This window comes from Budorcas taxicolor, chromosome 5, assembly GCF_023091745.1.
Source record: "Budorcas taxicolor isolate Tak-1 chromosome 5, Takin1.1, whole genome shotgun sequence".
Lineage (NCBI taxonomy): Eukaryota > Metazoa > Chordata > Mammalia > Artiodactyla > Bovidae > Budorcas > Budorcas taxicolor.
Genome location: NC_068914.1, coordinates 17,958,070 through 17,985,559, shown reverse-complemented (window position 1 = coordinate 17,985,559; position 27,490 = coordinate 17,958,070). Strand labels below are relative to the sequence as shown.

The 27,490-nt window shown below is 50.8% G+C and overlaps 1 protein-coding gene across 1 annotated transcript in view; it reads left to right on the top strand.

Annotated features, from left to right (window-relative positions):
* Window positions 1-27,490, top strand: part of CDH23 (cadherin related 23) — a 388,293-nt gene that overhangs the window by 160,850 nt on the left and 199,953 nt on the right. The window contains exons 9-10 of the mRNA XM_052640480.1: window positions 18,560-18,672; window positions 20,334-20,522. Coding sequence (XP_052496440.1) covers window positions 18,560-18,672; window positions 20,334-20,522 — 302 coding nt within the window. The remainder of the gene's footprint in view (window positions 1-18,559; window positions 18,673-20,333; window positions 20,523-27,490) is intronic.

Genomic DNA, 27,490 nt, shown 5'->3' with positions numbered 1-27,490 from the left:
GGCTTCAGGGGGCTCACCTGTCACACGCCCCAGGGACCCATATGTCATCCATTCCAGCCCTCCCAAGTCACAGATGAGAAAACCAAGGCCACAGCAGTGGGGGAGGGATCTGATTCCAGGCTCACTCTTTCAGCTGCTCTGACCTAGGCTCTTCCTCCTCGTTACGTCTGCCCCCTTCCAAGTCCTCTCCTGCTCTGCCCTGAAGCTGCCTCAGGTATAAGAAGCTGTCAAGGTCCATCAATGGGAGGACTGCTCAAAACCTCACAACAGTTCTTGGAGCCTGCCCCCCTAGGAGGCTCTTAGGTAAGGTAGGGAGCAGAGCTTGGCAGACCAGGCACAGAGCTGGTCAACTCAGCAGGGAAAGGGGGCCTGGCCGTGGAGGGCAGGGTAGACACCTCTGGTCTGTTGGCTCTGCTCCTAGTTGCTGGGCAGTGCAGAGGTCCTTGTCCCTTTTTGTAACACAAAGAATTGGGGCTAGTTTGATGATTATTCATGAATGTTTATTATTATGTGAATATCGAATACCTCTCTTATATCAGCTCTGGGGACACAGCCACAAACAAGAGAGAAAATGCTGTTGTCCTCATGGATCTTACAGTCTGGTGAGAAATTCAGAATATAAACTATTGAACAGATGAATGACTAAGATAATTTTAGAGAGTGACAGGGACTTATAAGAAAATAAAACAGGAGGGGGAGGTATGATGGAGAGTGAGCTTCAGCCACTTAGCTGGGGTAGTGGCCTCTTTGATATGGTGACATTTGCGAGGACACTGAACAAAGGTAGAGGAGACAGCCATGCGGAGGTTTGGGGATAAAAGAGTTCTAGGCAGAGGAAACAGTACGTGTAAAGGCCCCGAGACAGCAAATAGCTGGGTATATTTAAGAAAGAGAAAATTGGAAAAAGAGGTTTCATGAGACTCAGGTGTCGGGGGGAGTAGAGAACTGGGAGTAGGAAGTGAGGTGAGAGAGCTGAGCAGAGACTGGTCGTTTAGGGGCTCTCACGCCAGGGTGAGGATTCAGGGTTGCTCCATTTGCACTGGGAAGACACTGCAGTGGAGTAACTGGATCTGCGTCAGGCTTTTGAAAGATCTTCTGGGTGGAGAGTGAGCTGGCGAGAGGGCTAGAGGAGAAGCAGGGCAACCAGCTGGAAGGCCTCTGGGGTATCCAGGTGAAAGGTAACCTGGAAGGTTCATCATGCGAACCATCTCAGTTGGATCCACCTGTCTGTCCAGCCGCTCACAGCTTTCCCCATGCTACCCCAGCTTCCTTGGCAGCCTTTCTCTTTCCGGAGAGCCTGGTCATTGTCCTGAGCACCCCTGGGCCTCGCCTGCTGTTCCCTGCCCCAGCTCCTCCCTCCTGCATCTCCCCACACCTCTCAAGACAAAGCTGTCTCATGGGCCAGCCTCAGAGCCACTCTGCGCACATTCCTGCTGCATCCACATTCCTTCACCCCACTCTCAGAGCACGCAGGCAGGCACCCTGGAAGGGAAGGAAGAGTCTGGTCACCACCCAGACGACGGAGGACAGTGTGGCAAGCGTGCAGGACTGCCCTCGCCAACTTGGCAGCCCCTTGTCAACAGGAACTGAGCCTGGTGGAGCTGGCTCCTTCCTGAGGCTCACACCCAGCTCTCGGTAATTAAAGCCATAAGTCATCTTCGGACAGGGGAGCTGCAGGCTGGGGCTGCTGCAGCTGGCAATGCTTGGGGCTTAGTGCTGGGAGGGAGAGTGGGCACATCTGGGCAGAAGTTGGAGGGGGCAGAAGATCAAAGGCTGCCCTCAGTCTGGCCTGGGCAAAAGGGTGTTCAGGGGTCTGAGGAATTGCTCAGTGCCGTCAGCAGTGCCAGGAGCTTCTTCCACAAACAAAGGGTTTCCTTCCTCTTTTCCATGGGCACTGAGAGTCTCAGGCTTGTGAAACATCCCCACAGATGCCATCTGTCTCCAGCTGGATCCTTTGCTTCCCCTCCCCTGCACAAGCATACATTCGCAGAGCTTGGAGTAGGGGGACTACAGGGTGCCCGCCTGTCCCTTCAGCTGTGCTGGGAGCATCCCAGAGAAACAGCCCTCCTGCCAAGGGAGGAGGGGTCTGTAGCCCAGGACAGCTCCTGTGATTGAGAGGATCCCAGGCCAGGTCCTGAGGGTGGTCCAGTGGGAAGTACCCTGAACTCCGACCTTTCTCTTTCAAAAAAGTGGTCAGAGGTCTTGCAGAGATTTTGGTGAGTGACCATACTCCCTGAACAAAAAGGCGAGGACATCTCTCTTTTTCCTGTTTCTTGCTTGCTCAGCAGAAGTTCCTGCCTGTCTGAGCCAAGGGGATGGAAATGTCTCGGGACACCCCTCCCTGTCTGGCTAGACTCACTCAGCAAGCATTCTGAACTCCCACTTGGTGTGGGGCACCAGGCCAGGGCCTGGGGACATGATGAGACATCTGGGGCTGATACTCGAGCTGGAAAGATGAGGGCATTCTGGAAGCCAGGCTGCCAGGATGAACTGGTCACCCACTCCCAACCACCATGCATGTGCACATGTGTGCGCATGTGCACACACACATGCACACGCACACACGCACACGCGCACGCACACACACACATACGTGCACACACACTAGGCCAGGACCCCTGGGGAGAGGGGCAGGGCCAGGATCACTGGCAAATGTGAAATATTATTTAGGAAAGTACAGAAACTGACATAAGATACCCCCAGTGTATTCACCACCTAGATAACATTTGTTGACATTTGACCATATTTACTCCTGATCATTTTGCTCTTGTTTCAGAAGTGGAACTTGACAGATACTGTTATAAGAACCTTTTCTTTCATTTTTGGTGATCCCAGAAGCTTGGCCTCTGAGAACTGAGTAGGAAAGGTTAAGGCATCTAACCCTAATGTCAGCCTCAAAAATGGCCCCCAGCTTGCGTGCGGTCTGTCTTAGGTGATATTAAGGACTCATCAGCTTTGTTCTGTGTGATAATATGTGTCTGGCCACATTTATGAAATCCATATCAGTGATGTGTATAGTATTTAATGATGAACTGGACTTTGCTCTGATAACTCCAGTGGTGTCAGGGGTGAGGAAATGAGTTCAAAAGAAGGAAGATTGGCAAAATGCTGATGATTATTGAGTCTGGGTGATGGGTACACAGGGCTTCATTGTGTTCTTCTCTCTGCATTGTTTATCTTTGAAATTTTCCACAGTAGAAAGTTTCTTTTTTTCCCAGTATGATCCCAAAGTTGGGAGGGCACCCACCCCTGGTCTGGAATCCATGTCCAAATGTGTCCTAGACATGCACCCAGGCTTGAGCCAGACTTGAGGTTGACCCGTCTGGTGCCAGCTCCAACTCTTAACTTGCTTTGTGATATTGGTCAAGTTACTCACCATCTCTGGGCCTCAGTTCCCCAGGAGAGAAGGAGAAGTTTGAACATAATGGGCTCTAACCATCTTCCATTTTCCATCTCTGGCACTGGGCACATCTACCTTGCGTGCTCAGGGTCCCCACTGGAGGGCAGTGGGTTTCCACACCATTCCTCAAAACAGCCTTTGCAGAAAGGGTTCTGTGGCCAAATAGGTTGGAAAGACACCTCATCACAACATCATCCTTGTCCTGGCAAATCACAAGCCACATTAGCACATTAAAGGCTCTGACAAGACCTGTAGCAGAGATGCCTGTTCAGCATTTCCCAAATTTATTTGACTGTAGAACTTTAAAAAGTTGGCCTTTCCTGTACCCCAGGCATCAGAGTTACTGGGGACAACCTGTGGGAAACCACAGCTTTTCAGTTTTCACGGGGGCTCCTTCCGTGAAGGATGAATTTGCCATTTTTTTTCATGATGATTCTGACTTATTTTCAGTAGAACACAAGATTTGTTTTCCACATTGTCGAGTGGATTTTGTCGTTAACTAAATCTTTAGTTTTTTCCCCCCAGCCATTCCCTGATCAGAAACATCTGCTTTGAAGTCACACACTGAGTCACTGACCAGATGCTGGAAAACCCTCTGTCATCAGGAAACTGGGTCTGGCACCATCTAGAGCTTTCCTGATGGGGCTTTCTAGACGCAATGTTTCTAGGGAGGTGTAGGACAGAGAACTCAAGCTTTTCTATCAAATACTGAAGATGCAAATTTTAGCTCAACCACCTACCAGCCATGTGACTTGGGACCAAATTTCTTTTACCTCTCAACCTCAGTTTAGTTCACTGGGCTTCCCTGGTGGCTCAGAGGTTAAAGCGTCTGCCTGCAATGCGGGAGACCCGGGTTCGATTCCTGGGTCAGGAAGATCCCCTGGAGAAGGAAATGGCAGTCCAGTCCAGCACTCTTGCCTGGAAAATCCCATGGAGGGAGGAGCCTGATAGGCTACAGTCCATGGGGTCGCAAGGAGTCGGACACGACTGAGCGACTTCACTCACTCAATTTAGTAATGGGTGAGGACTAAGCTGCAAAGAATGTGTTAAGTGCCGAGTTTCCTTCCTTCTTCAAAAAAGTTTGTAACAACTAATAATCACTAGCACTCAGGATGTGCTGAACTAAGTAGATGCGTCCCTGCTTTCATCCTCCCATCAGCTCCGTGAGACAAGTGGTGTTTGTCTCTCAGCGGTGTCCAGCCCTTCTACAGCCTCATGGACTGGAGCCCGCCAGGCTCCTCTGTCCATGGCATTCCCCAGGCAAGAATATTGGAGTGGGCTGCCATTTCCTTCTCCAGGGGATCTTCCCAACCCAGTGCGTTGGCAGGCGGATTCTTTACCACTGAGCCACCAGGGAAGCCAGAGACAAGTATTACCTCTCCTCTTTTACAGCCAAGGAGACCAAAGCCCAGAGAGGGTAGGTAACATGCCCACAGACACACAGCTTCCGAGGAGTTATGCTAAGACTTTAGCCCTGGTCCCAGGCACTATAACATCTGCCCTTTGCACATCTGATCCAGATGAAACAATGCTGATCTTATGAACCTCTTGCCTTACCTACCTGGCTCGCATTTATTGGTTCTCAAGAAACCCAGATGGCCTGATGACAGGCCCTGTGCACCCTTGGCTGAATGCTCATAGGCAGCCGTGGAATCCCAGTAGTGAAAGAGCCTGTGGTGACTTCCAGGCTCCCTGAATCTCCAGGCCCCCAAACCCATCCTCAGGGCCCCCTCTGGGGGTAGGGGCTACTGATTGTGCTGAACTCCAGCACAGGCCCCCTCATCTGCTCCAGCCAGAGCAGCTAGCCCTGGTTTTGGTTGCTTTACACACTGGGATTCTGTGCAAGATTTTCTCTGATAAAAGGATTTTCTGCTAAAACAAGGAAATTTGAAAACCACTACCATAGAAAGGAGAAGGAAATGGCGACCCACTCCAGCATTCTTGCCTGGAGAATCCCAGGGACAGAGGAGCCCAGTGGGCTACAGTCCGTGGGGTCTCAAAGAGTCAGACACGACTGAGCAACTAACACACCATAGAAAAGCCCCCTCTTTTTTAAACAGGGGAGGACTCTGACACCCAGAGAGGTGTAGTAACTTGCCCGGGCTCTCCAGCTGTCCTCCTGAGCCCCAGAGAGAGCTCTGTCCTCTTTTCAGGACTCAGCGGGGATCAGATTGAAGGGGACTTCTCAGCCCTCAGGGAGCCCCTCAAGGTCAGTAGTCTGGGCCAGTTCTGCCAGCTGGTGGCCAGTTTCTATGAAGATAACTGTGTCTGAGACTGGCTCCCTGAACCTCGTCCGACCACATCTATTTCTGGACTGCGGAGCCCTGACGGAGCACAATTTGATTCATAAATTACCCAGCTCAAGGTGTGTGTGTGTGATGGGCTCTCCTTCCCAGATTTGAAAGTCATTCATTCTGGAACGTGAAGAACTTGGGGTGGAAGTCGGGGGCAGCTGTGGGGTCAGCACTCAAGGAGGGAAAGCAGCAGGAGAGCTGGGGGTCGGGGGTGGGAATCAGGGAGCCTTGCTCCTTGTTCTCCATCTCATTGAGTCCTCCCCCCAACCCTAGGAGGTACCTTCAATTATCATCATCCCTATTTGGCAGATGAGGAAACAAGCTCACAGAGGTGAGGTCACTTGCCTGCAAAGTCCCATGGCTGGAAGTAGCAGAGTTTAAATTCGAACTCAGGGCTTTCTGATGCTGAAGTTTTTTACTGTCATGATGATGACAAGACAAGGAACTGAACCAACGGCATTTAGAGGAAGAGGTTAGAGCCTGGGAAACAGGATCGAAAGGGGATTTCAGGAGTGCCAAGCCTCCTCTTCCCACCAAGTTCAGTGTGCACCAACAGCTGGCGTTGCCCCCCACCCTGCCCTTCTTCACCATGGTCTTTCCCACCTAATGTCTTCTTCCAGTTCCAGGCACTGCTTACTTCCACCTGCCCCAGGCATGGGGTTCACTATCCTTCACACATACCCGACGTAGGCTCAGCACTTTACAGTTTGTAAAGCATTTTCTGGTCCCTTATTCCACTGAACCTCCAAATAGCCAAGTGAGTAGGATAGGTATTTTTACCCCCAGTGGGGAAACTGAGGCTCAAAGAGGCGCACAAGCCCGTAAGTGTGCATCCAGTCAGGTCCTTTATGAGTTCTTCCGTCAGCTTTGTTATACATAAACTTTCCTTCCCCTGGGGGTGGCCAGGGGGAGCTGGTGGGCTCCCTAGGGACATCGCGCATCACCCCCTCGCCCTATGCCTCGGGCAGGGAGGCCTTGTAGTGCGGCACACTGGCCCGGTCCCCTCGGCCTGCTTTTCCCTTGTCTCAGTGCTGGATCCGTGCAGAGGTGCTGGAGGAGGGGGTGCCGGCTTCGTCAGGATGACAGACAGCACACAGCCCGCTCCGTGCCTCCTTCTCCTTGGGCATCTGATCAGTGTCCTCTTTGTTTTCTTAAGTGTCTCCCCTCCCCCTTCCCCCCGACACTCCTCCTCTGGGACAAGGCCTTTCAGATCATCAAATATCAAACGCTTCTTATGCGAGGGCTGAGATGGCTTTATCGGAGCCCGTAAATCTCCCAGAGCCCTGACGCTCTGTGGAGTGCCAGGCCCCAGGTGAATTATGTAGGCTGGTCCAGCAGCAGGCAGCACACAGCCGAAGGACCCAGCACAGCTCAGTGCCCACCCTTGGCCCAAGGAGAGGCTCCAACTGAGGGTGGGCTTGGGTGTTCTGGGGCCACTTGCCCCAGATCCTGCAGGTAACACCTCCAGGCAAGTGAGCAGGTGAGTCCTTGAGGGACTCTCAGCCACTTTTTCCCATCTCTTCACCTTGTTCATCTTCTGGCCAGTCTCTGGCCCCCAGAGCCCAGGGAGTGTGAGCCCCACCTCGGAGAAACTATGACAGTTAGGAGGGCCACTTGAGATCCAAAAGACCCAAGTTCTAATGCCAACATTGTCTTTAAGTAATCAGGTGTTCTTAAACATATCACTTCCCTAACTGAGCCTCGGTTAACTCATCTGAAAGCAGTGCTGGCCTTGTGGGAGAATCCAGTAAACTCAGAAGTGCTCTGCCAGTGGGCAGAAGCAGGTATCTTCCCTGTAGGGGGTAGCCTGGTGTGTGAACTAAGCCTCCAGGCTCCAGAGTCAGACCTGAAGCCTGGTCCTGCCACTTACCAGAGGTGTGGCTTCAGGAAATCACTTAATTTCTCTGTGCCTGGATTTTCTCACCTGTAAAATGGGACTAGTGATGATGATGATGCCACCACAACCTGGCAGATGGAATTTCTAAGACGAGTAATTGACCGATACATGGGAAGTGCTCAGAATAAATGGCCCTGGCTATTGCTCCTCCTCTCACTATCACCCAGTCCATGCATCACCAGCAGGCCTTCCTGCCTCCAGGGCCTCCCCACTGCTGTGGACAAAAATCCAAGCTACTTACCTCCTGACATCAGCCACTCCTGACACTGTTTTGTGTGAGCTCAGCTCCTCCCACTGGCTCCTGCCTTGGGAAGTGGTTGTCCCCTCCAGCCCTTTGCTCAGAATGCCCTCTCCCTCTCCACACTGACCCAAACCCAGCCCTTCAAGGCCTGGCAGAGGAGCCCCCCTGCACTAGGCCCCATGAGCTTTCTCGTCTAGATCGGGTGCCATTTGGGCCCAGAGACCTTATCTTCTGCTACTCAGCCCCTCCAGTGTCTTGCAAACTCCTCTTTAAGTAAAGCCCTTATTTAATTTGGTAACAGTAACCATGGTGGGAAAGGTCCCTGTCCTCAGGGAGGTTAAATTCAGCAAGTTATCATCAGTCATGGTGGTAACCTAGGCAGAGGAAGGGTTACTCATTAAAGTGAATTCATTTCCAGATCATCCCATGATGAGCACCAACTTAGACACACATCATCAGACACTGGGGAATTTGGGTAGCAAATATGCATAACATGAAATTTATCATTTGTAAGTGGCGTTACACTCACAATGTTGTGCAACCATCACCACTATCTAGTTCCAGAACTTCGGGGAGTTTTCTTCAAAGGTACTTGTATTAATTCTTTTTACAAATGTAATTCACATAAATCAACAAGGAAAAGCTGAAATGGCTCTAGAGCAATGGTTCTCAAGCAGGAGCAATTTTAGCCCCTTCAACCCCCATCCTGGGGAATGTTCAGCAATGGTCTGAAGATTTATTGATTGTCACTACTGGGAAAAGGGGTGCTACTGGTTTCTAGTGGCCAAAGGGCAAGGGAGCTTCTAACCATCCACAATGCACAGAGCAGTCTCCCACAGTAGAGAATTATCCAGCCCAATGTCATGGGCGCTAAGGTTAAGAAACACTGTTCTCATATCACTACTCAGAGATCATTTTTGTTAACATTTTGTCAACATTTCATTTCATTCCTTTCTCTCTCTCTCTCTTTATATATACATATATATATTTAAACAACAACAAAAATGTGTACTGTGAACTATGCTATTTTGTACCTCCTTTGCAAGGGTGAAACGTCTCAAACATCTGTCTTTTTAAGTAACAAACTTCTCTTCTGCAACATTATTTAGTGGCTGACCAAATTTCATATTGTAACGTAGTTAATCCCTGTTGTTAGACATCTAGGTTGTTGCCTGTTTTCTTTATTTTTTTATTGTTTTAATTGAAATGTAGTTGATTTATAATATATTAATTTCAAATACAAAACATAGTGAGTATTAATTTTACTGATGATACTCCATTAAAAGTTATTATAAGATATTAGCTATTATTCCCTGTGCTATTTAATATGTCCTTGTTGCTTATCTGTTTTATACATAGTAATTTGTATCTCAATCCTGTGCCCTACCTTGCTCCCCCTTTTCTTTTCTTTTTTTTTTTTTTTTACTTTATTTTACTTTACTTTACTGTATTGGTTTTGCCATACATCAACATGAATCCACCATGGTGAAAGTTCTGGGAGCTGCGCCAGTGGGCACGTCCATTGTTATTCCCTCTGGAGAAGTTTATCTGGTCGCAGAGTAGAGGTTTTTCGGGAAATCAGAAGGTTCTGATGGCAGCCCTGGCTCCTGGAGACATCTTATCAATCCCCATTAAAGTGTCCTCAGAGGACCAGGGTCGCCTGTCCCTGTAGACAGGGAGCCGGGTACTGCCATCCGTGAGAGGGGTCTGGTGTGACCCTTTGCAACCCTGACATAATAGGCTTTACTGTCCTTGGCTGATCAGGTTAATGTTTCATAATTTGGAGCCAGTTATGAGCAGATTAGTCAGAGTCCAGTTTGTGGTCTTATTGGGAGAGGTGACCATTTGTTGGTGTAGTTGAGTTTGATGAAAACCGTCGTTCTGTGAAACGCCGACAAGACAAGCAGACTGCAATCCCCACCTGCTTGTGGGGCTCGGAGGTCGTCTTTCCCCAACTGGCCGATAATACGTGTAATTAACAAGACGCACTCAGCTCAAACATGTCACTGTGGGTGCATCAGGAGAGTGCGATCGCCCCAGCTGGAAATGCTAATTGGCTGCCCCCTCCCCATGACCCTACTGCAGTTATGATCTCTGTGAGTGTGACATTGTAAGTCACCCCTGTATCATTCTGTCCTGCAGCCTTTTACACCAGCTTCAGAATGGCACCCCAACACCCCTGCTGAAGCCCACACATCATTCAAAAGCCTTTGTTGAGCACCTATGTATGTCACCCGGGCACTTGAAGAAACTGGTCCCTGCCCTCCTGGGGCTTATATTCCAATGTGGGAGACAGACAATAACCAAACACGTAAACAGATGAAAAGAGAAGTTCAAAAAGTAGAAGTGCTTGGAAAGAAACAAAACAGGATAATGGAGAAGAGGGTGATGAAGATGAGAGTAGGATGGTGGGGTGACTAGAGAGTGCTTCTTCGAGGCCCCCTCAAAGGTGAACCTGTGAACTGAGGCTGGATTGCAGACAAGACACCTGCGAAGATCTGCAGGGCGAGCGTTCCAGGCAGCCTCAGGGAGAGCTTTGGAGAAGGGGGTAGGCCTCGTCTACCTTCACGGTCCTTCGGGCAGGGGCATGCAGCAAGCTCTTAGCTTGCGTCTCCTGTGATTGAAAGCCGAGGTAACCCACACCGCTGGTTGCCATATGTTGGACACAGAGCTGTTGAATGCAGCCCAGCCCAGGTGCCACCCGGGACTCGACTCGGCCCCTTTTGTCAGCAGGCAGCTAAGTAACAATTTTTAATTCATAAGATATCTTGCCCAAAGCCCATATCTCAGACTCACTCCCAGTTTGCATAATGCAGTGATATAGTTCTGTGCCAGTCAGAACTGTACAGCTCCACTCGACAGTGATGGGCCTGCCGGCCAGCTTGTCCCATTGGCCCGGGTGATATAGGCAGCACACAGGCAGCTGTTTAGTAGGCTATCCTTGGCTGCGGACAAGGGGGAAGGGAAATCCAGGGGCCTCTGGGTGGGACATGAACTCTAGCTTAGTGAGAGCTGAGGTTAATTCCTTGTTCACCCCTCACTGTGATCTAGGACCAGTTATTCCCTATGCCTTAATTTTTCATTGGGAAAAGGGGGATAATTGTACCTATGTCTTGGGAGTTTTGTGAATATCAAAATATATATATATGAATACATACACATACAATATACTTTGCACAGTGCCAGGCACAGTGTATGTTGGCTTTTATGGAGAGAACCTCTCCTGGCACATTCTGCATAAGATGGGCCATGGTTGGGGCTAACTTGGTCTATTCAGAAAACAGTCATAGTAGGGAAAGAAGGAACAGGAACCAAGACAGGCGCCACAATAGGTCCTGTACATACATGATCACACCTGATCCTTACACAACCCTGTGAGGTGGGAGCTGTTGTGCACACTTTATAGATGAGGGATTTGGCTCAAGGGAATTCACGATTTGCAGGGGGTCTCACAGCTAGTAACCGGCAGATCTGTTGTTGGCACCTAGATCTCTTTTGCATGCTGCGAGCTCACACACAGAAGGCAGTCTTCACTCAGGTGTTGACGTAACAGGCTCCAGGCAGAGACCACAGCTGAAGGAGGGGCCACTGGGGGTAGGGGCCTCACACCCCAGTTCCGCTCACTTCCCTGGGAGGGCCGGGTGACAGAGTCAGAAGCCAGGTGAGGGGTCAGGCTCCCACTGGTCGCCTCATCCATTTAGGGACTAGTGTTTGAGTGGACTGATAGAAGACCACTGGGCCCAAAAGACCAGCTAGATCATGAGTGCCTCATATGCGTGGCTTTTTTCTTTTCTTTTTTCAACTTCATGGCCCAGCACGGGCCCGACCCAGAGCATTCCCCGCCTGGTGTGTGCTCACTGACCCTTCCTAATCCCTGCAGAGGGGACAAGAAACTTCAGGCCATCCAACAGATAGGTAATGAGCACCGTTCTGGGTACCATGGACAGAAGCATGAAACCCTACCCTTTACCCCCGAGGCCACACTGAGTCTCTGGATGTGAGGACCAGGGAGGCCCCACAGCACAGGGCTGTTCTGAGGGTGCCAGCCCAGCTCCGGGACTCAGTGGGGTGAGAGAGGACACAGCCTTCAGGACTGGCTTCCTGAAGCCGGTGACATTGGTAGTGGATCTTAAGAACAGACAGGACCAAGGTGGGTGCTGTTGGTTTTCCTTATAACTCAGAGGGCAGCAAGCGTGCTTGCTATCAGCCCAGCGGAGCAGACAAAGCAATTGAAAGTCATCAGCCTGTGTTCCCACACGCGCCATCAGCCACTCACTAAACTGCTTCTCGCCCAGACCTAGCTCCGCCGAGGGTCAAGACGCTGCCAGCGAGATAACAAGGGGACAAGATGTGGGAGTGATGAGATCTGGCAGGGGCCAGGAGGAGGGGTCCCCAGGGAAGGGGAGACCTTGCCAGCCTTGAAGGAGCAAGGAGGTAGAAGGTGAACTCCCGACAGCCCAAAGAGAGCTGCCCTCCTGCCCTCCAAGCCTGACCCTGTAGCCCTACTTGTTCTCCTTCCAAGCCAGTTTCCCTCTCCCTCTGCCTTTGACCATCTATGAAACAGAAGCCCTTTGCTTAACTCTGCTGCGCCCTCTAGCCGTCAGTCCACCTCCTTGCGTTTCACACCAAGCTCCAGGCAGCAGCATCTGTACTCACGGTCCCCAGGTCCATGCCCCACTCAGCACAGTCTGACCTCCGGGTGCATCTGAGGATCCAAGCAGGATACCTTCACTGGATCTTTCCTCTCCTGAGCCTGTCTCTCAGACTGTTTGACCCTGATAACCATCTCTTTCTCAGAGCTTCCCTTCTTCTGCCTCTGGGCTTCTGGCTCTATACTGCTTTCTCATTTGCCTGCCTGACCATTGCATTGCTTATCTCCATTTTCCCGTGCATTCTCACTGGAGCCATAGGTCTCCTTAAAGGCAGGCTTGCCAGTGCCTTATGTATATTATCACCGGTGCGCTGGCAACCCCAGCCTTCCCACTCCAGTCCCCAGTTAGCCCTCCCTTCCAGTTCCTGGAGCAGCAGACCCCAACCTTTTCTGGGGACACCAAGGACTGGTTTCATGGAAGACAGCTTTTCCAGGGACCAGAGTGGTGGTTTCGTGATAGTTCGAGTGCATCACATTTACTATGCACTTTGCTTCCATTATTATTACATCAGCTCCACCTCAGGTCATCGGGCATTAGATCCTGGAGGTTGGGAACCCCTGTCCTGGAGGCCATCACCACATGGACATTCTGCTGCTATGTAAAACTCTGTCATTTTATGAGGAATTTATCTAGAACTTTCCAGAATGTATAGTTTTTTTTTAACTTGAACTCCCTCTTAAGAAAAAAAGCAGCTTCTTTGACCCCCTCATTCTATGAAGGAGGACGATATCTTACTTGTCTCACCCTGTTCCTTATGCCTTAGCCCAGGGCCAGGTGCAGAGTGGGTGCAGGATGAATGGCTGTAATGAGAAAAAGAGAGACATAAATCTCAGTCCAGGCCAGCCACTCACCAGCCATGTGACCTTGGACAAGTGTTTTAACGTCTTTGAGCCTGCTTCCTCATACGTACGTGGGATATCTTCTTCTAAAGTTATTGTGAAGAGGGAGTCATATAATTGTGCAGACAGCTTAGCTCAGTGCCTGGCATAGGGAAGGGTTCAATAAATTGTAGCCAATATTTTTTTTTAATAAAATAGGGGAGAGAGGGCTGTGACTCGCCTTCAGCAGCCTTATGTGCTTTTGTGCACTTGATTCACATCTTCTCAACACCTCTCTTGCAAATCAGAAGAGGTCTTAATGCCTGAAGCTCCTAGAGGGAGGTGGTTGTCCCAGGAGAACCAGCAGGGCCAGCAATGACCTGCTTCTTCTCTTGTATGAATGCTTTAAGCCACCTGTTCCTGAAGCCTTAGGGTTCTCAAGGTGCAGCCCCACTCCCCACAAGTTCCCCTCCCCTACCAGGTATATCCCCACACACCTAGGACAGCACCTGTCAACCCAGGGGGACCAGCTGCCCTTCTGCTCAGCAGTGGGGGCTGAACAGATGAAAGGCATCGCCCATGAGCCGGCCCCCCCCAGCCCCCTGGTCCCCATGGGACTTGGGTGAAAAATGTCTGGGAGACCAGAGCACTGACAGGGTAGTGTCAGTTTCCAGAATAACAAAGAAACTCATGTGTATGGTTGCCAAGCCCACGCCACCCTCTGTCCTGCCCAGGAAGGCAGGATTATGGGAGAAGAGCAGTAAGGGAGGGAAGCAAGGAAGTGAGGGCCCACCTCAAGCCTGGAACCCTGAAGGCAATGTGCTCTAGACCTGAGGGTTTTGTTCTCAGACTTAGCCTCAAGTCTGCCACCTTGTATTAATACATCTGAGCCCTGGGTTGTGAGACTCTGCTGGTAAGAGAATGTGTTGGCTTCAGTGCTACCACTGGGCACAAGCTCTAGGCAAAGGCTCCTGGATGGGGTGGGTGAAGGAGATGGTCCACGGTGGTATCTTGGTGCAGGACACGTGGCCAACATTTATTGAGAGCTTCCTATGTGCCAGACACTGTATTAACTCATTTAATCCTCACAGCAACACTCCCCATTACCTCCATTTTACAGACTAGGAAACTGAGGGCCAGATATGTTAAAGAACTTGATCAGGGTCAGCCAGTTAGCACGCAGCAGAGCGCGATGGGAACCCAGATAGCTTGCCTCCACAGGGCACAGCTGTTTCTCTGCTCCACTTGGCTTTCATTCAGGGACCTTAGCTTCGCAAGTGCATATACACTCAGTAGTGTGGTTGTGTCCTGATTGTGAATCTTTTGTGTGAGACTGAAGGTATGAACCTTGCCTGCCTTTCTCTGCTGATTCTCTAGCATTTCACACAGTCGGTGCTCAATATGAACTTGGATGAATGAGTGATCTGATTGATCCATCAGTCTTTGAATGAGACCTGCCCTGCTTGGGGTATGGGACTCACCTCCTGTTCCAGCCCAAGCCCAGCATCCCAGTGAGTGCTGGTATTACCATGGTGACAGGAGGATCATCAGAGCCAGTGACGCGCTTAGGTGGTCTTGTCAGCTCCCAGGGTATAATCCTTTCTGATTGTTGGTCCTGGCAGTTAGACACTCACACTTTATAGGAAACTGATAGGTGAATCCTACACAGATGGATGTGCGAAAAATAATGTGTGTGTGTGTGTGTGTGTGTGTGTGTGTGTGTGTGTGTGTTGGGGGAGGGTCCCTGAGTTTGAATTTGTACCAGTTGAGGGATATTTGCCTGCAGGTTGGTTGGACAAAGTACCTAGGCTGGAGAAGGGGTTATTTTGTGTGCTGGGGGCAGACTCTGAGTTGGGGATGGGCAGACTCTGAGTTGGGGATGGGCAGCGTGGCAATGGGCAGGACAAAGGTGCTGAGTGGGGGACCCAACTAAGTGAGCCAGGAGAGAGAACCAAACAGAAAGGCAGAGCTCGTCATTCAACAAGGGGCTTCTGGTTTCTAAATGATTTATAGAAAAAATCTTGCAAAGATAAAAGTTGAATCACATTTAAACATTGATAGCTTCCTTTATTGAGGAGAATAAATTTGTATGAAAATCTGGAATGATGGGATGCTGGACAGAGAACCTGGGGAGGCGGGGTCCATGAATATGTGTGTGATGGGGAAGTGGGTGTGGGAGGCAGGAGCCTGGAGGTCTTGCCTCAGGGCAGCCCTCCAGCTCGGCATTTATGGGCTCTGAGAATCCACCCCCTGAAGCACCTTGTGCTGTCCACACTCCAGCCCCCTCAGCACTGATAACCCTGTCAAGGGAATGTCTGGTTGAGGGCTATACATTCCCCATTGGAAGGTGTCCCTGGTACATTGTAGGAGCTCAGTAATTGTTTGTCGAGTGGATTAGCTAATGATGAGCAGATGAAAGCACACGTCCTCTTGTTTCCCCAACAGCAGAATTCCTAGCTTAAAAAACTCCTTTGTATCCATGCATTTATATGCCTCCTTGCAATCCTGTCCTTCCCGCTCCATGAAGGCAGTCATACAAAAGCCCTCAGGAGGGTACCCAGGCTGCAGGACAAAGCCTTGGGCAAGGTGAAGGCTAGGGGGATGTCCCCTCCCTGGCCTGACCCAGGTCAGAGTCTCCAAAGCCTACAGTCTGAGAATGATGAGACCCAAATGGGTTCCTCCGTCGGCAGCCTCTGCAGTAGCCTAGGAGGATGGGCTGGGAGTGGGCCGCCTTGCTGACCAGCATGGGCCAGCTGAGAACAGCCCCTGCCTCAGTCTAAAGTTAGAGAAGGATGTTGTCTCCCCTCTTCTTTCCCCCTAGTTAATCCAAGAGAGGTCTGAGGTCCTACTGTGTACAGATCCCTTCGAGCTGGGGAAGGGACCTAGTGGGGAGATACAGCAGCCTCCACGGGCCGTCCTGGCGTCCACCTTGTGTATTGGGGGCTTGGATGTTAGTTCCTACATATGGAATCAGTGTCCATCCACCCCTTCCCCAGTTCTGCCTGTCTTTCCAGTTCCAGCTCAGCCATTTATTAAGTACTTATTTTGTGCCAGGAACAGTTCCAAGTCTGTGGACATGTTTTTTTTTTTTTTCACATTCATTTAGTTCTCACAACCCTATGAGATAGATCCATTATTATCCTAATTTAACAAATGAGACCAAGGTACAGAGTGGTTAGGTAAGTGGCCCAAGCTCACACAGCTAGCCAGTGGTGTGGTGTAGGGAATTAATGGCACCTCCTCCATGAAGCTTTCCTTCTTTAAGCCTTCCCCTGTGTGAACAGCCTCTTCCTGCAGCAGGAACATCATTCAACAAGGGCTACTGGTTTGTGCATGATTTATAGAAAGGAGATACTGATTGTTGTGGATGTCAAAGCTCTCTGACAAGGCCATAAGTGCTTCAGCATCAGAATTCCTGGCGGAGTGACCTCTGTGTCCCCCACAGTGCCAAGCACTGGGCCTGGCCATGGGATGGCCTGTCCAAAGGACTGCTGAAAATGTGAATGAATGGCAGTGAGTATTTGAATGAACCAACACACTGGTTAATGAGGAAGAGAAAGCAGTAGAATTGGGAGTTTCAATGGCACCCCACTCCAGGACTCTTGCCTGGAAAATCCCACGGACCGGAGGAGCCTGGTGCGCTGCAGTCCCTGAGGTCGCTAAGAGTTGGACACGACTGAGCGACTTCACTTTCACTTTTCACATACATGTATTGGAGAAGGAAATGGCAACCCACTCCAGTGTTCTTGCCTGGAGAATCCCAGGGACGGGGGAGCCTGGTGGGCTGCCACCTCTGGGGTCGCACAGAGTCGGACACGACTGAAGCGGCTCAGCAGCAGCAGCAGCAGCAGTGAACTCACAGGCTGATGGGACGGGCACAAGGGCAGGTGGGGGCTCAGGTGAGCTGGGAGCAGCCGTCCTTCAGAAACTTGCTTACATCTGTGCACCCATCACTGGCTGGGTACCTTGAAGAACAGCCTTGAAAGCCTCCCACCTTCAGGGGGCTTTTAGGCTGGATGGAAAAAGCCCAGTTACACACAGGAAGCACCTGGGGAACAAACAGAGCAATGGCTGCAGCCTGTGGGGCTGGAGGGTCAGTAAGAGCGATTAGGACCATCTTCCTGGAGGAGGGGGAGGAGGGGCTGACACTGGGCGGGAGGACAGGAGGTAAGACCAAGAGATAAGGCAGATAATGAAAGACAAGAGGTAGGATTGGATTTGAGGACCCTGCAGAAACCACTGTGAGGGCTGGAGTGCCTGTAGGGGAGCACAAAAGAAAGCTGGTGGGAAAGAGTAGGGCAAGGGTACATTTGAGCTGGTGCCATTTATGTGTGATTTTTGCGAGTACTTTAAAGGTGTATTTTAAATTTTAATAAATACTTAAAACTTAAAATTGAAATTTGTTTTTAACTTACATTTATCATAAAAGGAAACTTTATATCACTGCCTTATAGAAAATTAGAGTAAAATAGAATAGATTAGAAAGAACAGAATAGAATAGGGAATGATCATAAAAATGAGCACAAGGAAACAAAACAAGGTTACTGCCTTTTCACAGGGGCTGCTGTAACAAATCCATAGCCTGGGTGGCTTATCAACCATAGGAATTTATTTCTCACCATTCTGGAGGCTAGAAGCCTGAGATCAGGGTGCCAGCACAGCCAGGCGAGCCCCCGCCTCCTGGTTCACATGGCGCCCTTCTGCTAAATCCTCATATAGGAAGGGACAGGGGAGCTCTCCAGGGCCTCTTTTTAAAAGCATGAATCCCGTGCAGGATGGTTTCACCCTCATGACCTAAGCCCAGAAGCCCCACCTGCTCACTGCACCTACTACCATCATCTTTGGAGACTGGGATTTCACCATACAGAGTCTTGGGGTACACAAGTATTTAGCCGTAGCAGTAATGACTCATTACAGATCCTGAAGCCTGTTCTCTCTCTGTTAAAGAGGAAAAGAAGCAAATGTTAGGGAGGGTGTTAAAGACATATAAGCACCAAGTCAAGACTTTCTCCTTGACTCAGTCAGAGGGCCTCGAGGAAGACGGAACAGGCAGAATGTTCTCATCCTGTGATTCAGTATCGTCTGCTGCCTGGGCCGTGTGCTCTGTTGTATCCCAGGGTTCTTTTCATTGTTCCTGGAACCGGCATCCACTTTAAGTTACTGATTAGTCCTTAATGCCCAGAGAGGAACCCCGGTGCCAGCCCCCTGTCCGCCTGCCCTGGGCCCCAGTCACACCCTGAATTCTTCTCTCTCGCAGGGAATACCAACAGCATCTTTGCCCTGGACTACATCAGTGGGGCACTGACCTTGAATGGCCTGCTGGACCGGGAGAACCCCCTGTATAGCCATGGCTTCATCCTGACCGTGAAGGTGAGAGCCGGACACCTCTATCCTGGGTAGAGGGGATGCCCATGCCTTGGTGCCAGCCTCCAGCGGTGCCCAAGGCGGAGGCTCCAGGAGGCACATCACTGCTGTTCCCATACCCTGCACTGATGCCCGGGGCTTGTGCCCAGGGCCCCTGTCAGGAAGGACCAGCGCTTGTCACATGTGGGCCTTGTCAGGGACCCTGCTGGCTATCTCAGAGCCCTTACTGATGACCACAGAGAACTGTGGCATTCATCCCCATCTCAGGGGATGAGGAGGCCCAGAGTGGGTGCCCATCCTCTTGTCCTTTCTGTTACCCCGTGATTTCAAGTTCTCTTATAGCCAACTTGGATTCTTAGAGTTACCCCATTTCTGGGATTTTCCCCTGTTTCTAATTTTCATGGCTTCCCTGGGGGCTATTAGCTGGTTAGGAAAGAGCAATGCAGAAGAGAGAGGCCAAAGCAGCGGTGGTTCCCACCCCAGAAGGTATGACAGACCCACAGCCCCCCACCTCCTGTAGCCCCCTGCTACTCATGGTTGGTTTTAATTAAAATCGGTGACTTACTGAGGCATTCCCTGGGAAACCCATTTAGGGTGCGGATGCTGCCTGGGCCACAGGCATCCTCCCCAGCCCCAGACTTCGATTTAGAGAAGGGGTGATACAAGGACAGAGGAGAGGGGCTCTGGGAAGAAGGCCCTTCTCTGGCATGGGAAGGATAGTGCCCCCACACTGGCCTTTCACTGTTCCCCTTGACTTTGAGAAGGCCTGTGGCAGCGATGGATTGATTAGCTCCAGCTCTCCCACTGGCTCTGTCCTATCTTCCCGCTGTCCACATGTGGGCCAGTGGGGGAGGGCAAGCTAACACAGCCTTTCCCCATCCAATTCCAAGCCCCAGGGCACCTCTCAGCCTCCTCTCCTGGCTGTTCCCTTCTTCCAGAGGCAGGCAGCTCCAGTGTGAGAGAGCTGCTCCACAGTCCCAGTAACACCACCAACTCATCTGTGGGACCCTGAGCTCAGCTTTTCCATCTTTCTCTAAAACATAGTGTAGAGTTTCCCCACTTGGCTGTGAATCCCAGTCCTCTGGGAAGCTAGTAAAAGATACCTAGTCCTGAGCATCTCACCCAGAGATTCTGATTCAGAAGGTCTGGGAATGGCTACTTGGTGGCCCAGGGACTCTGGTCCAGAGACGGGGTGCCCAGGTGTCTGAGTCCAGCTAGGACCCTCACAGTGCCTGCACGGTGTTCAGTCTACAGCAGGTGCTGAATTAAGTCTTGATTATCTGCTAGCACAAATGTTCTCAGCCTGTTTCATCATTTGCCAAATGAATAATTTGGCATCATTTTCATCCCTTTACCTCCAGATGAACCCTGAAATCTGTCTTGTCCTCTTCACCCCACCTCAACCCACTGCCTGAGTTTGACACCTACTCTGGCTGTGTGTCCTTGTATAAGTCACTTAACCTCTCTGAGTTTCAGTTTCCCCATAGTGACAGGAATCAGTAAAATAGAGATGCTAATGGTAGAATCTTCTTCCTGGGGTTATGGTGAGGATGAGATGGGATAATTCACATAAAGGGCAGTGCCCAGCACTGAAAAAGCCCAAATGAATGACATCTCTTATTGTGATCATGGCTACCTTCATCCCTGGCATGTTTATTCTTCTGCAGGGCACAGAGCTGAATGATGACCGCACCCCATCTGACGCCACAGTGACCACAACCTTCAACATCCTGGTGATTGACATCAATGACAACGCCCCAGAGTTCAACAGCTCTGAGTACAGCGTGGCCATCACTGAGCTGGCACAGGTCGGCTTTGCTCTCCCCCTCTTCATCCAGGTGGTAGACAAGGACGAGGTGAGTCCCTTAACATGCAGTGTCCAGTCCTGCACCCGGCCTGGGCTGTGCAACCCTGGGGGGACACCAGGGATCTCGGGACTCTCAAGTTCCCATCTATAAAATAGAAACAAATTTTGCATCGCCCTCCCCTGCTACATGCTGAGAATAAATAAGCCTGCAAAAATCCCGTACAGTGTTTGAGCACACACCTCCAATGTATAGTTCTATTTTAGAAATTTATATATGTGATCATCATACTAACGTAGTATGTGTGTTTTGAAACATACATGCAGAAAATAGAAATTTTAAAAGGGAAAGGCTCTTATATAAATGGTGACTTTGGAATAAGTCTTATTCCTGCTTTGGGGGTGATAACAACCCCACCTTTTCCTTGCAAGTAGTGCAAGTGCCTTCCAGAGGATCCCAGGCCACAAGGATGCCTGCACCCTCTTGCCCTGGAGCCTGGAGGCTGAGGCCAGTGTCGAGAGGGAAGGGCGTGGGTCCTGAGAGAGACAGCTCTAGGGGGAGCTTTAGGAGGCGGGGGCTCCAGCTCCACCCCGTGTCATGCTGCTGGCCTGGATGCCTCCCCTTGCCCTACCTCCCTTGCCCATCAGCAGTCACAGCCTTAATAGGACTTCTGTTTATTACCGCTGCTCTCCCGGCCCCCTCTGCTCAGGAATCCCATTAGGTTTCCCCGCCAGAGGTGCTTCTCTGCAGTTATTCCTCACGTGAGGCTCTCTCACTGGCCTTACTCCAGGCCTGCGGCCCCTCTGCCGTCAGCTTCTCTCAGCTGTACCCAATCCCCCCAAGGACTCAGGTTCACAAGGGCAAGTATGTGTGTGTGTGTGTGTGTGTGTGTGTGTGTGTGTATGCACATATGCCCAGTCGCATTTCTTACGTGTGTACACATATGATATGCCCCCTTCTCCCGCTGAGTCTTTTGGAACCTACCTCTCTGAGATAACTGAAGTATGTACTGAGCACCTATTGTTCACAAGGAGCTATATTTGATGACTTAAGGAAATCCAGGAAGTGGGATCTTTGGTCCCTGCCCTATGGGGCCAAATGTGTTTATGCAAATATAATATGTAATTTTAAAACATATGCAATAATGTAGAAAGTTGAAATGGTGGAGATAAACAGGTATAAAAACAGATTTGGACATGTTCTCACTCCCCATGGATCATGTTGTATTCCCTCGGAGAGCAGACCCCGTTTAGAGACTGCTGTGTGAATGAGAATCTCAGGAGAAAGTCCCATTTTTGGTTTCAGGCCGATAATAATGCCCAAGGGAAGAGAGACACCAGAAACAGTGTGGTCCAGGGTCTGGTAACTGTAGGCAGTGAGGCTCCAGAGCTCAGCTGAGGGGGAGGCAGGCAGAGACTGGAGGGTCAGGAAAGACTCTGCCCTAAGAGGGGGACTCGGGCTAAGCCTCGGGGTAAAAATAAGGTGGTAAAAGAGTGCTCAGGAGGATAGGGGGCCAGGCTGTGGCCCCCAGAGAGGAGCGGAGAGACAAAGCTGTACATAGGTCAAGGGAACAGGCAGTAACCTGTGCAGCTGATCAGGGATTGTGGAGTAGCCTGCTGGGAAGGTGGGCTGGGACACAGACCTTGGGGAGCCTTGAGTGCCAAGCCAAGGAATCAGCTTGGGCCTGTGTTCAGGGCCAAACCTGCCATTTATTAGCTCCATGACCTTGGATGACTCATTGACCCTTTCTGAGCCTCACTTTGCTCACTTGTGTAATAAAAAACAGTCAGTTTCTATCACAGGAACAAATTAACCCTGCAAGAGAGTTTATTCTCCCTCGGACTGCTTGTCCAGCCAGGGTAGGCAGGGAGAGCCCCTCGGTGTGGTCACTTAGGTGCACACTCTGCAGGACTGGGGTTGCGGCAGGAGGCAGCCACAGGGTTAAGCACTGGCTCTTCTTTGCTGCATCTCAGAAGTGTGACTTCTGCTGAAGGCCCATCACCCAGCCCTAGGTATGTGCCCCCACCTCACTACCCAAAGGCCGGAGGATAGAGGTAAGCGGTTAAATATTTGTGTCTGCCACAAAGGACAGCAGCAAGGTGTGTGGAGAGGAGGAGATCAGCTGATAGTGTGTAGGACTTGGCATGTGCCGGCCACACCCAGATGTTCACCATATGGGTGCAGGGGGCACCACCCCCAGCAGGGCCCACTCACCTCGATTTGTGGGATTTCAAGGTTACGCTGTGCCCTTGGGTTTTACCTCAGGCTCCCTTCCCTGTAATCCTGTCTAAAGCACCTGCAGGAATGCTGACGGCAGGGCCCCTGATCCGTTGAGGTTTGGCCAGTGTCTCTAACAGTAGAGGACTGGCCTCCTTCCCACAAGGTCACACGTCTCCTGGGCACAGCAAGGTGCAGGGAGAGAGGAGGAGAGGCAGCCCAGACCATCTCACCCTAAGGCCACCTCCAGTTGACCTTAAGTGGAGGAGGAAACTGGGCCCTCCTCCAGTGTCCCAGTAGGGCTGCACCCAGACCACCCCGGATGTGTTTCTGGGCTGGTTCCTAAATAAGGAGAGAGAAATTGCTGTCTCAGTTGCCCTGCTCTTTTGCAGCTCCCATTTCTTCTCCACTCTCCAAACCTCTCGGGGGTGGGGGTCAGATCTGCCCAGGTGAGTGTTCCCAAGCCTGGTCTTGGGTGCTGATGGTCAGGGCTCAGGTTCCCAGCATGGAGTAATCAGCCACAGGGCCAGCAGGAACACAAGACAGAGGCCGCTGGCACGCACAGCATGGCCCAAGTGTCCCAAGTCTGGAGAAAATCAGAGAACCTCAAAGAGGAAGCAAGAGCTGTTGTAAAGGATTTGTCATCCCTCTGACTTCTCTTGCTGAGGGGAGACTCCATCTATTGGGATTTATGTCTGGGTTGAAAGTCACTCTGGCTTTGCTAGGTATGGCAGGAGAAAGTTTATCGAGCAGACCTGGAGAAGGGAGAATGAGGAGAGCTCACGTCCCTTTGCCATAGATTCTCCAGGACATGATTCTCCCTTGCACTCACCATGCTTGTGATTTTGCAGTTATTGGTGTAGTGATCTCAAGAGTGTCTGTCTCCCCGCTAGACTGAATGACCCATGGGTAGGAGCAGGTCTGTTTGCTCACCAGTGTAACCACCCAGTGCCTCATACTTTGCCTGGCACTTGGGAGGCACTGCAGAAATATATTTTGGTTGAGTTGAAAGCATGATTGAATGATAAAAGAAGCAATGAAGTAGCCCGAGGCTTTATCCAAACTGAATCATCGTCAGTACCCATATGCTGAAGCCCAAATTTGACTGAGTTTGTGTAGGAAGGTGAGCTGAGAGGTCCACTGTGGGGCAGTAGAGGGTGCTGACGGAAAGGGAAGGAGGAAGCAGTTTAACCTCTCAGTCAGGCCTTTGTGGCAGCCGTTCCTAAGAAGGATGCTAACCTAATTCACAAGGACTAGATAATGCCTGCCATCACCTCCAGATTCTGCTCAGCCTCTTGCTGAACCTTGGGCTCTGCCAGACCCTTCAAATGCACCTAAAGGTGCTTGAAAGAGACCCTTTCTCTGTCCCAAGGACTCCATCTCCATTGTCAAGTCTGAGTAATTTCCTCCCCTTTGTCCAGCTATAGAAAACACAGAAAAGCCAGAGGAGAAAGGGATGAGGTGGGCTGAAACCAACAGCCACCCATTTGCACCTTGTGACAGTTGAGATGCAAATAGATGGTTGTAATGCAGATCACACAAAAAAGTCTCTAGGCACAGGCCCCAGGAGTCAGCCTTGGTATAGGAGCTCATCTCTGAGTTTCAAATTAAAGGCTGCGGCAGCCTCATTCCGCCAGCTGGGCGTTCTCTTGTCTCCTTGCTGATCTCCTGGAAGCCACAGGAAATAACTACACACTTACCTGCTTGGATTCCTACCACATCGTTGCCCACTCCCTTGCCCTCGACGTGATCTCTGCTGTTTCTCCACTTTGGTCAACTTTTCCTCTCCTAGTCGTGCCTGCAGCTGAGCTAGACACAGGCTGTCGTGTTTTCCCATCTGCATTGACTGGGAGGGTTGGAAGTTTCTGTTCACTTGTCCTAAAAAGCCACTCTTCTATCTGCATTCTGACCCTGAAGGGTTGGGGACTGAAGGCAGGGAGTGTGGAAGCCCATCCATGCAGCTGGCTGCTTTACAAATTCCAGCAAAGGGGTTCTTTAAAAAATATTGTTTCTGCAGTATGCACGACCCTACCCAGTTGACTGGGCTAAAAATGGAGAATTCTTCTTGCATGCTTGTCAGTAGAAGTACTGTCCATGTTACAGCCTGCCTTTCTTCTCAGGAGTTGGGGGCATTTGATCCACTTTACTTCTGACCCACAGCTTCTTAGAACAGAAGTGCTACTGTGCTTAAGAATATGTTTGCAGGAGAGAGGGCTTGGGGTGTAGGGTGGGGTGCCAGTATCCTGCCCAGAGAGGTCTCTACTGCCCAGCCCTGGGAATTACAGTCATTAAAGAATGGCCTTCAGACTTCATTGGCCATCCTCTGCCCCTGGCATTTCTAAGGGAATATATTGAAATATACACAGGTGGGGAATGATGCATTCAGTCAGTCAACAAATGCTATTATGTACCTACTGTGTGCTCACCACTGGGGAAATGGTGCTGAAGTTGTGGTCCCTGCCCTCCGAGAGCTTCTGTTTCACTCTAGTGGGGAAGCTGGAGGGGTAGGCACCAACATCACTACAGGTGGGACTGAAGGTCGGGAAGTCAGGAAACAAGCTGAGTGATGGGTGGTGGATAGAGGGACTGCTTTTGATTCAGGAGTCCTAGAAGGCTTTCCCAAAAGGCGCTCTTGGGGCTGCAGTTCAGTGATGTGGAGGGGTCAGCCATACAGAGTTGCAGAGGGTGCTTCCCTGCAAGGGCAGAGGTCCCCTACAAGGGATCCAACCTTGTAGGGATTTCCAAGGAGCAGAGGAGAAGCTGGTGGGGTGGTCCAGGGAGCTTGAGTAAGCAGCAGGAGGTGAGGCTGGTGCTATCATCAGGGGCCAGGCCAGGCCTGCCAGCCACAGGAAGGTGTTCTTCCCTGACTGTGAGCATGGAGGGGAACCAGCTGACATGCTCTGAGTCATGTTTGTTAAGGAGCTCCCTGATGGCTGTGTGGAAAATGGGGGGCTGACAGGGGCCACAAGCGGAAACAGAGAAACACCGCACAGAAAACGCTCCCACCTCCACTGCCCACTGTTCCAGCTGGCAGGTGCATCCTGGTGTCTGACTTGAGGCTCTCCTGCCCTTTAGCCAGTTTCCTCTTAAGTGTTTGCAAGAAGCCAGAGAACCCCAGACCCCTTATAATGAAACCTAAAAAATCTAGAGGAAATGCCTCCAGAGCACTTCTCAGGAGGACACTGAGTGGCCATCTTAGTCTTTGTGACAGAAGCTCTCCCATGTTCAAGTTGACCTGGGGTTTTGAACTCTGGCCATAGCCCTCTGCTACCCGACCTGCCTGGACTGCCCAGGAAAGATGGTGGTAGTGGGGGAAGGGAAGCCAGGGCCCACGCCTCCTCACAGAGGGGTTCCAGGCCAGCCTTGTCCTCTCTGTGCCTCAGTGACCACCTCTAGGAAACCATGGGTTAGACCAGTGAGCCTTAAGACTATAAACCCTAACATTCTTTTTGTCCAAGAGGACCTGGGTGGGAAGAGGAAGGGTGCCTCCCGAAGCTTCCCTAACCACCCCGCACCGCTTCCCAATGTTGGCCCATCCTCTCTCCCCTGTTCTTGCCCAAGTCTGCTCCCCACTTTGGGTTCATAGGCCTGGTACCTCTGTGGGCCTCATCGCCTGCCCCCAGCCTCTTCCCCCCACCAACATGCTTCTGTATTTGATACTATCTGGGGTATCCCTTTATGGGTTAGGAAGAAAGAGCCAATTAGAGTTGTTAAAAAACGAGGGCTTCAAAGCCAGACTACCTGGGTTCAAACCCTAACACTGCCTCTTTTGTCCGGGAGTTGGTGATGGACAGGGAGGCCTGGCGTGCTGCGATTCATGGGGTCGCAAAGAGTCGGACATGACTGAGTGACAGAACTGAACTGAACTGAACTGAACTGAACCTTAGGAGACTTGTTTATCCCCATGGATTCAGTTTTATTATCTGCAAAATGGAGGCACTACAGTTTGAAGTCTCATCAGTGGGGTGGATGCACTACCCGGGACCCTTTCCCGACTGGGACTCCACATTGCTGTCAACATGAGACTTCCCAGCACTGTTCAAGTCTAGATATAGTTGTCACCCCAATCTGGTGATATATACGCTTTTACATCTCCCTATTATTTTTACTTCTTTTCTCTTAATGACTGGATATTGAAATTAAGTCAAATAATCTATAGAAATTGAAACTGTTGGGAAAAAATGGAGGCGGTAATAATACCTACATCGTAGAACCATTATGAGGATTAAATGGGCTTATATGTGTATTTTGGAGAAGGCAATGGCACCCCACTCCAGTACTCTTGCCTGGAGAATCCCAGGGATGGGGGAGCCTGGTGGTCTGTCGTCTGTGGGGTCGCACAGAGTCGGACACAACTGAAGGGACTTAGCAGCAGCAGCATATGTGTATTTAGACGTGCCTGGCCCATGAAAAACACTCTTAAAATCCTACAGATTCTTACTCCCAGCCCTGGAAGATATGTGTATTATTGTGTCATTTCTAGGGAAAAGGAGGTTGAGGTTCGGAGAAGGTAAGGGGCTTTGCGGAGGTGGCACAGCCAGTGGGTCTCAGAGCTTGGCCTTAAACATCCCTGTGCTTCTTGCTCGTGCTTCGGGGCTCCCCGTTTACAGCCAGGGCCCCCCATTCTCAGAGATCTGGTCCCACCGGAGCAGGTGGGTCCCGCACCTCCAACCTGGCTGGCAGGAAGGTGAGGGGGAGGTGAGACGATGGGGGTGGCTGCACTGCAGGGGTGAACAGGGACACATCTGGCAGGAGCTAATTCCTGTTTTGGGCAGGAGATGACACAGTGCATTTGTTTGAGG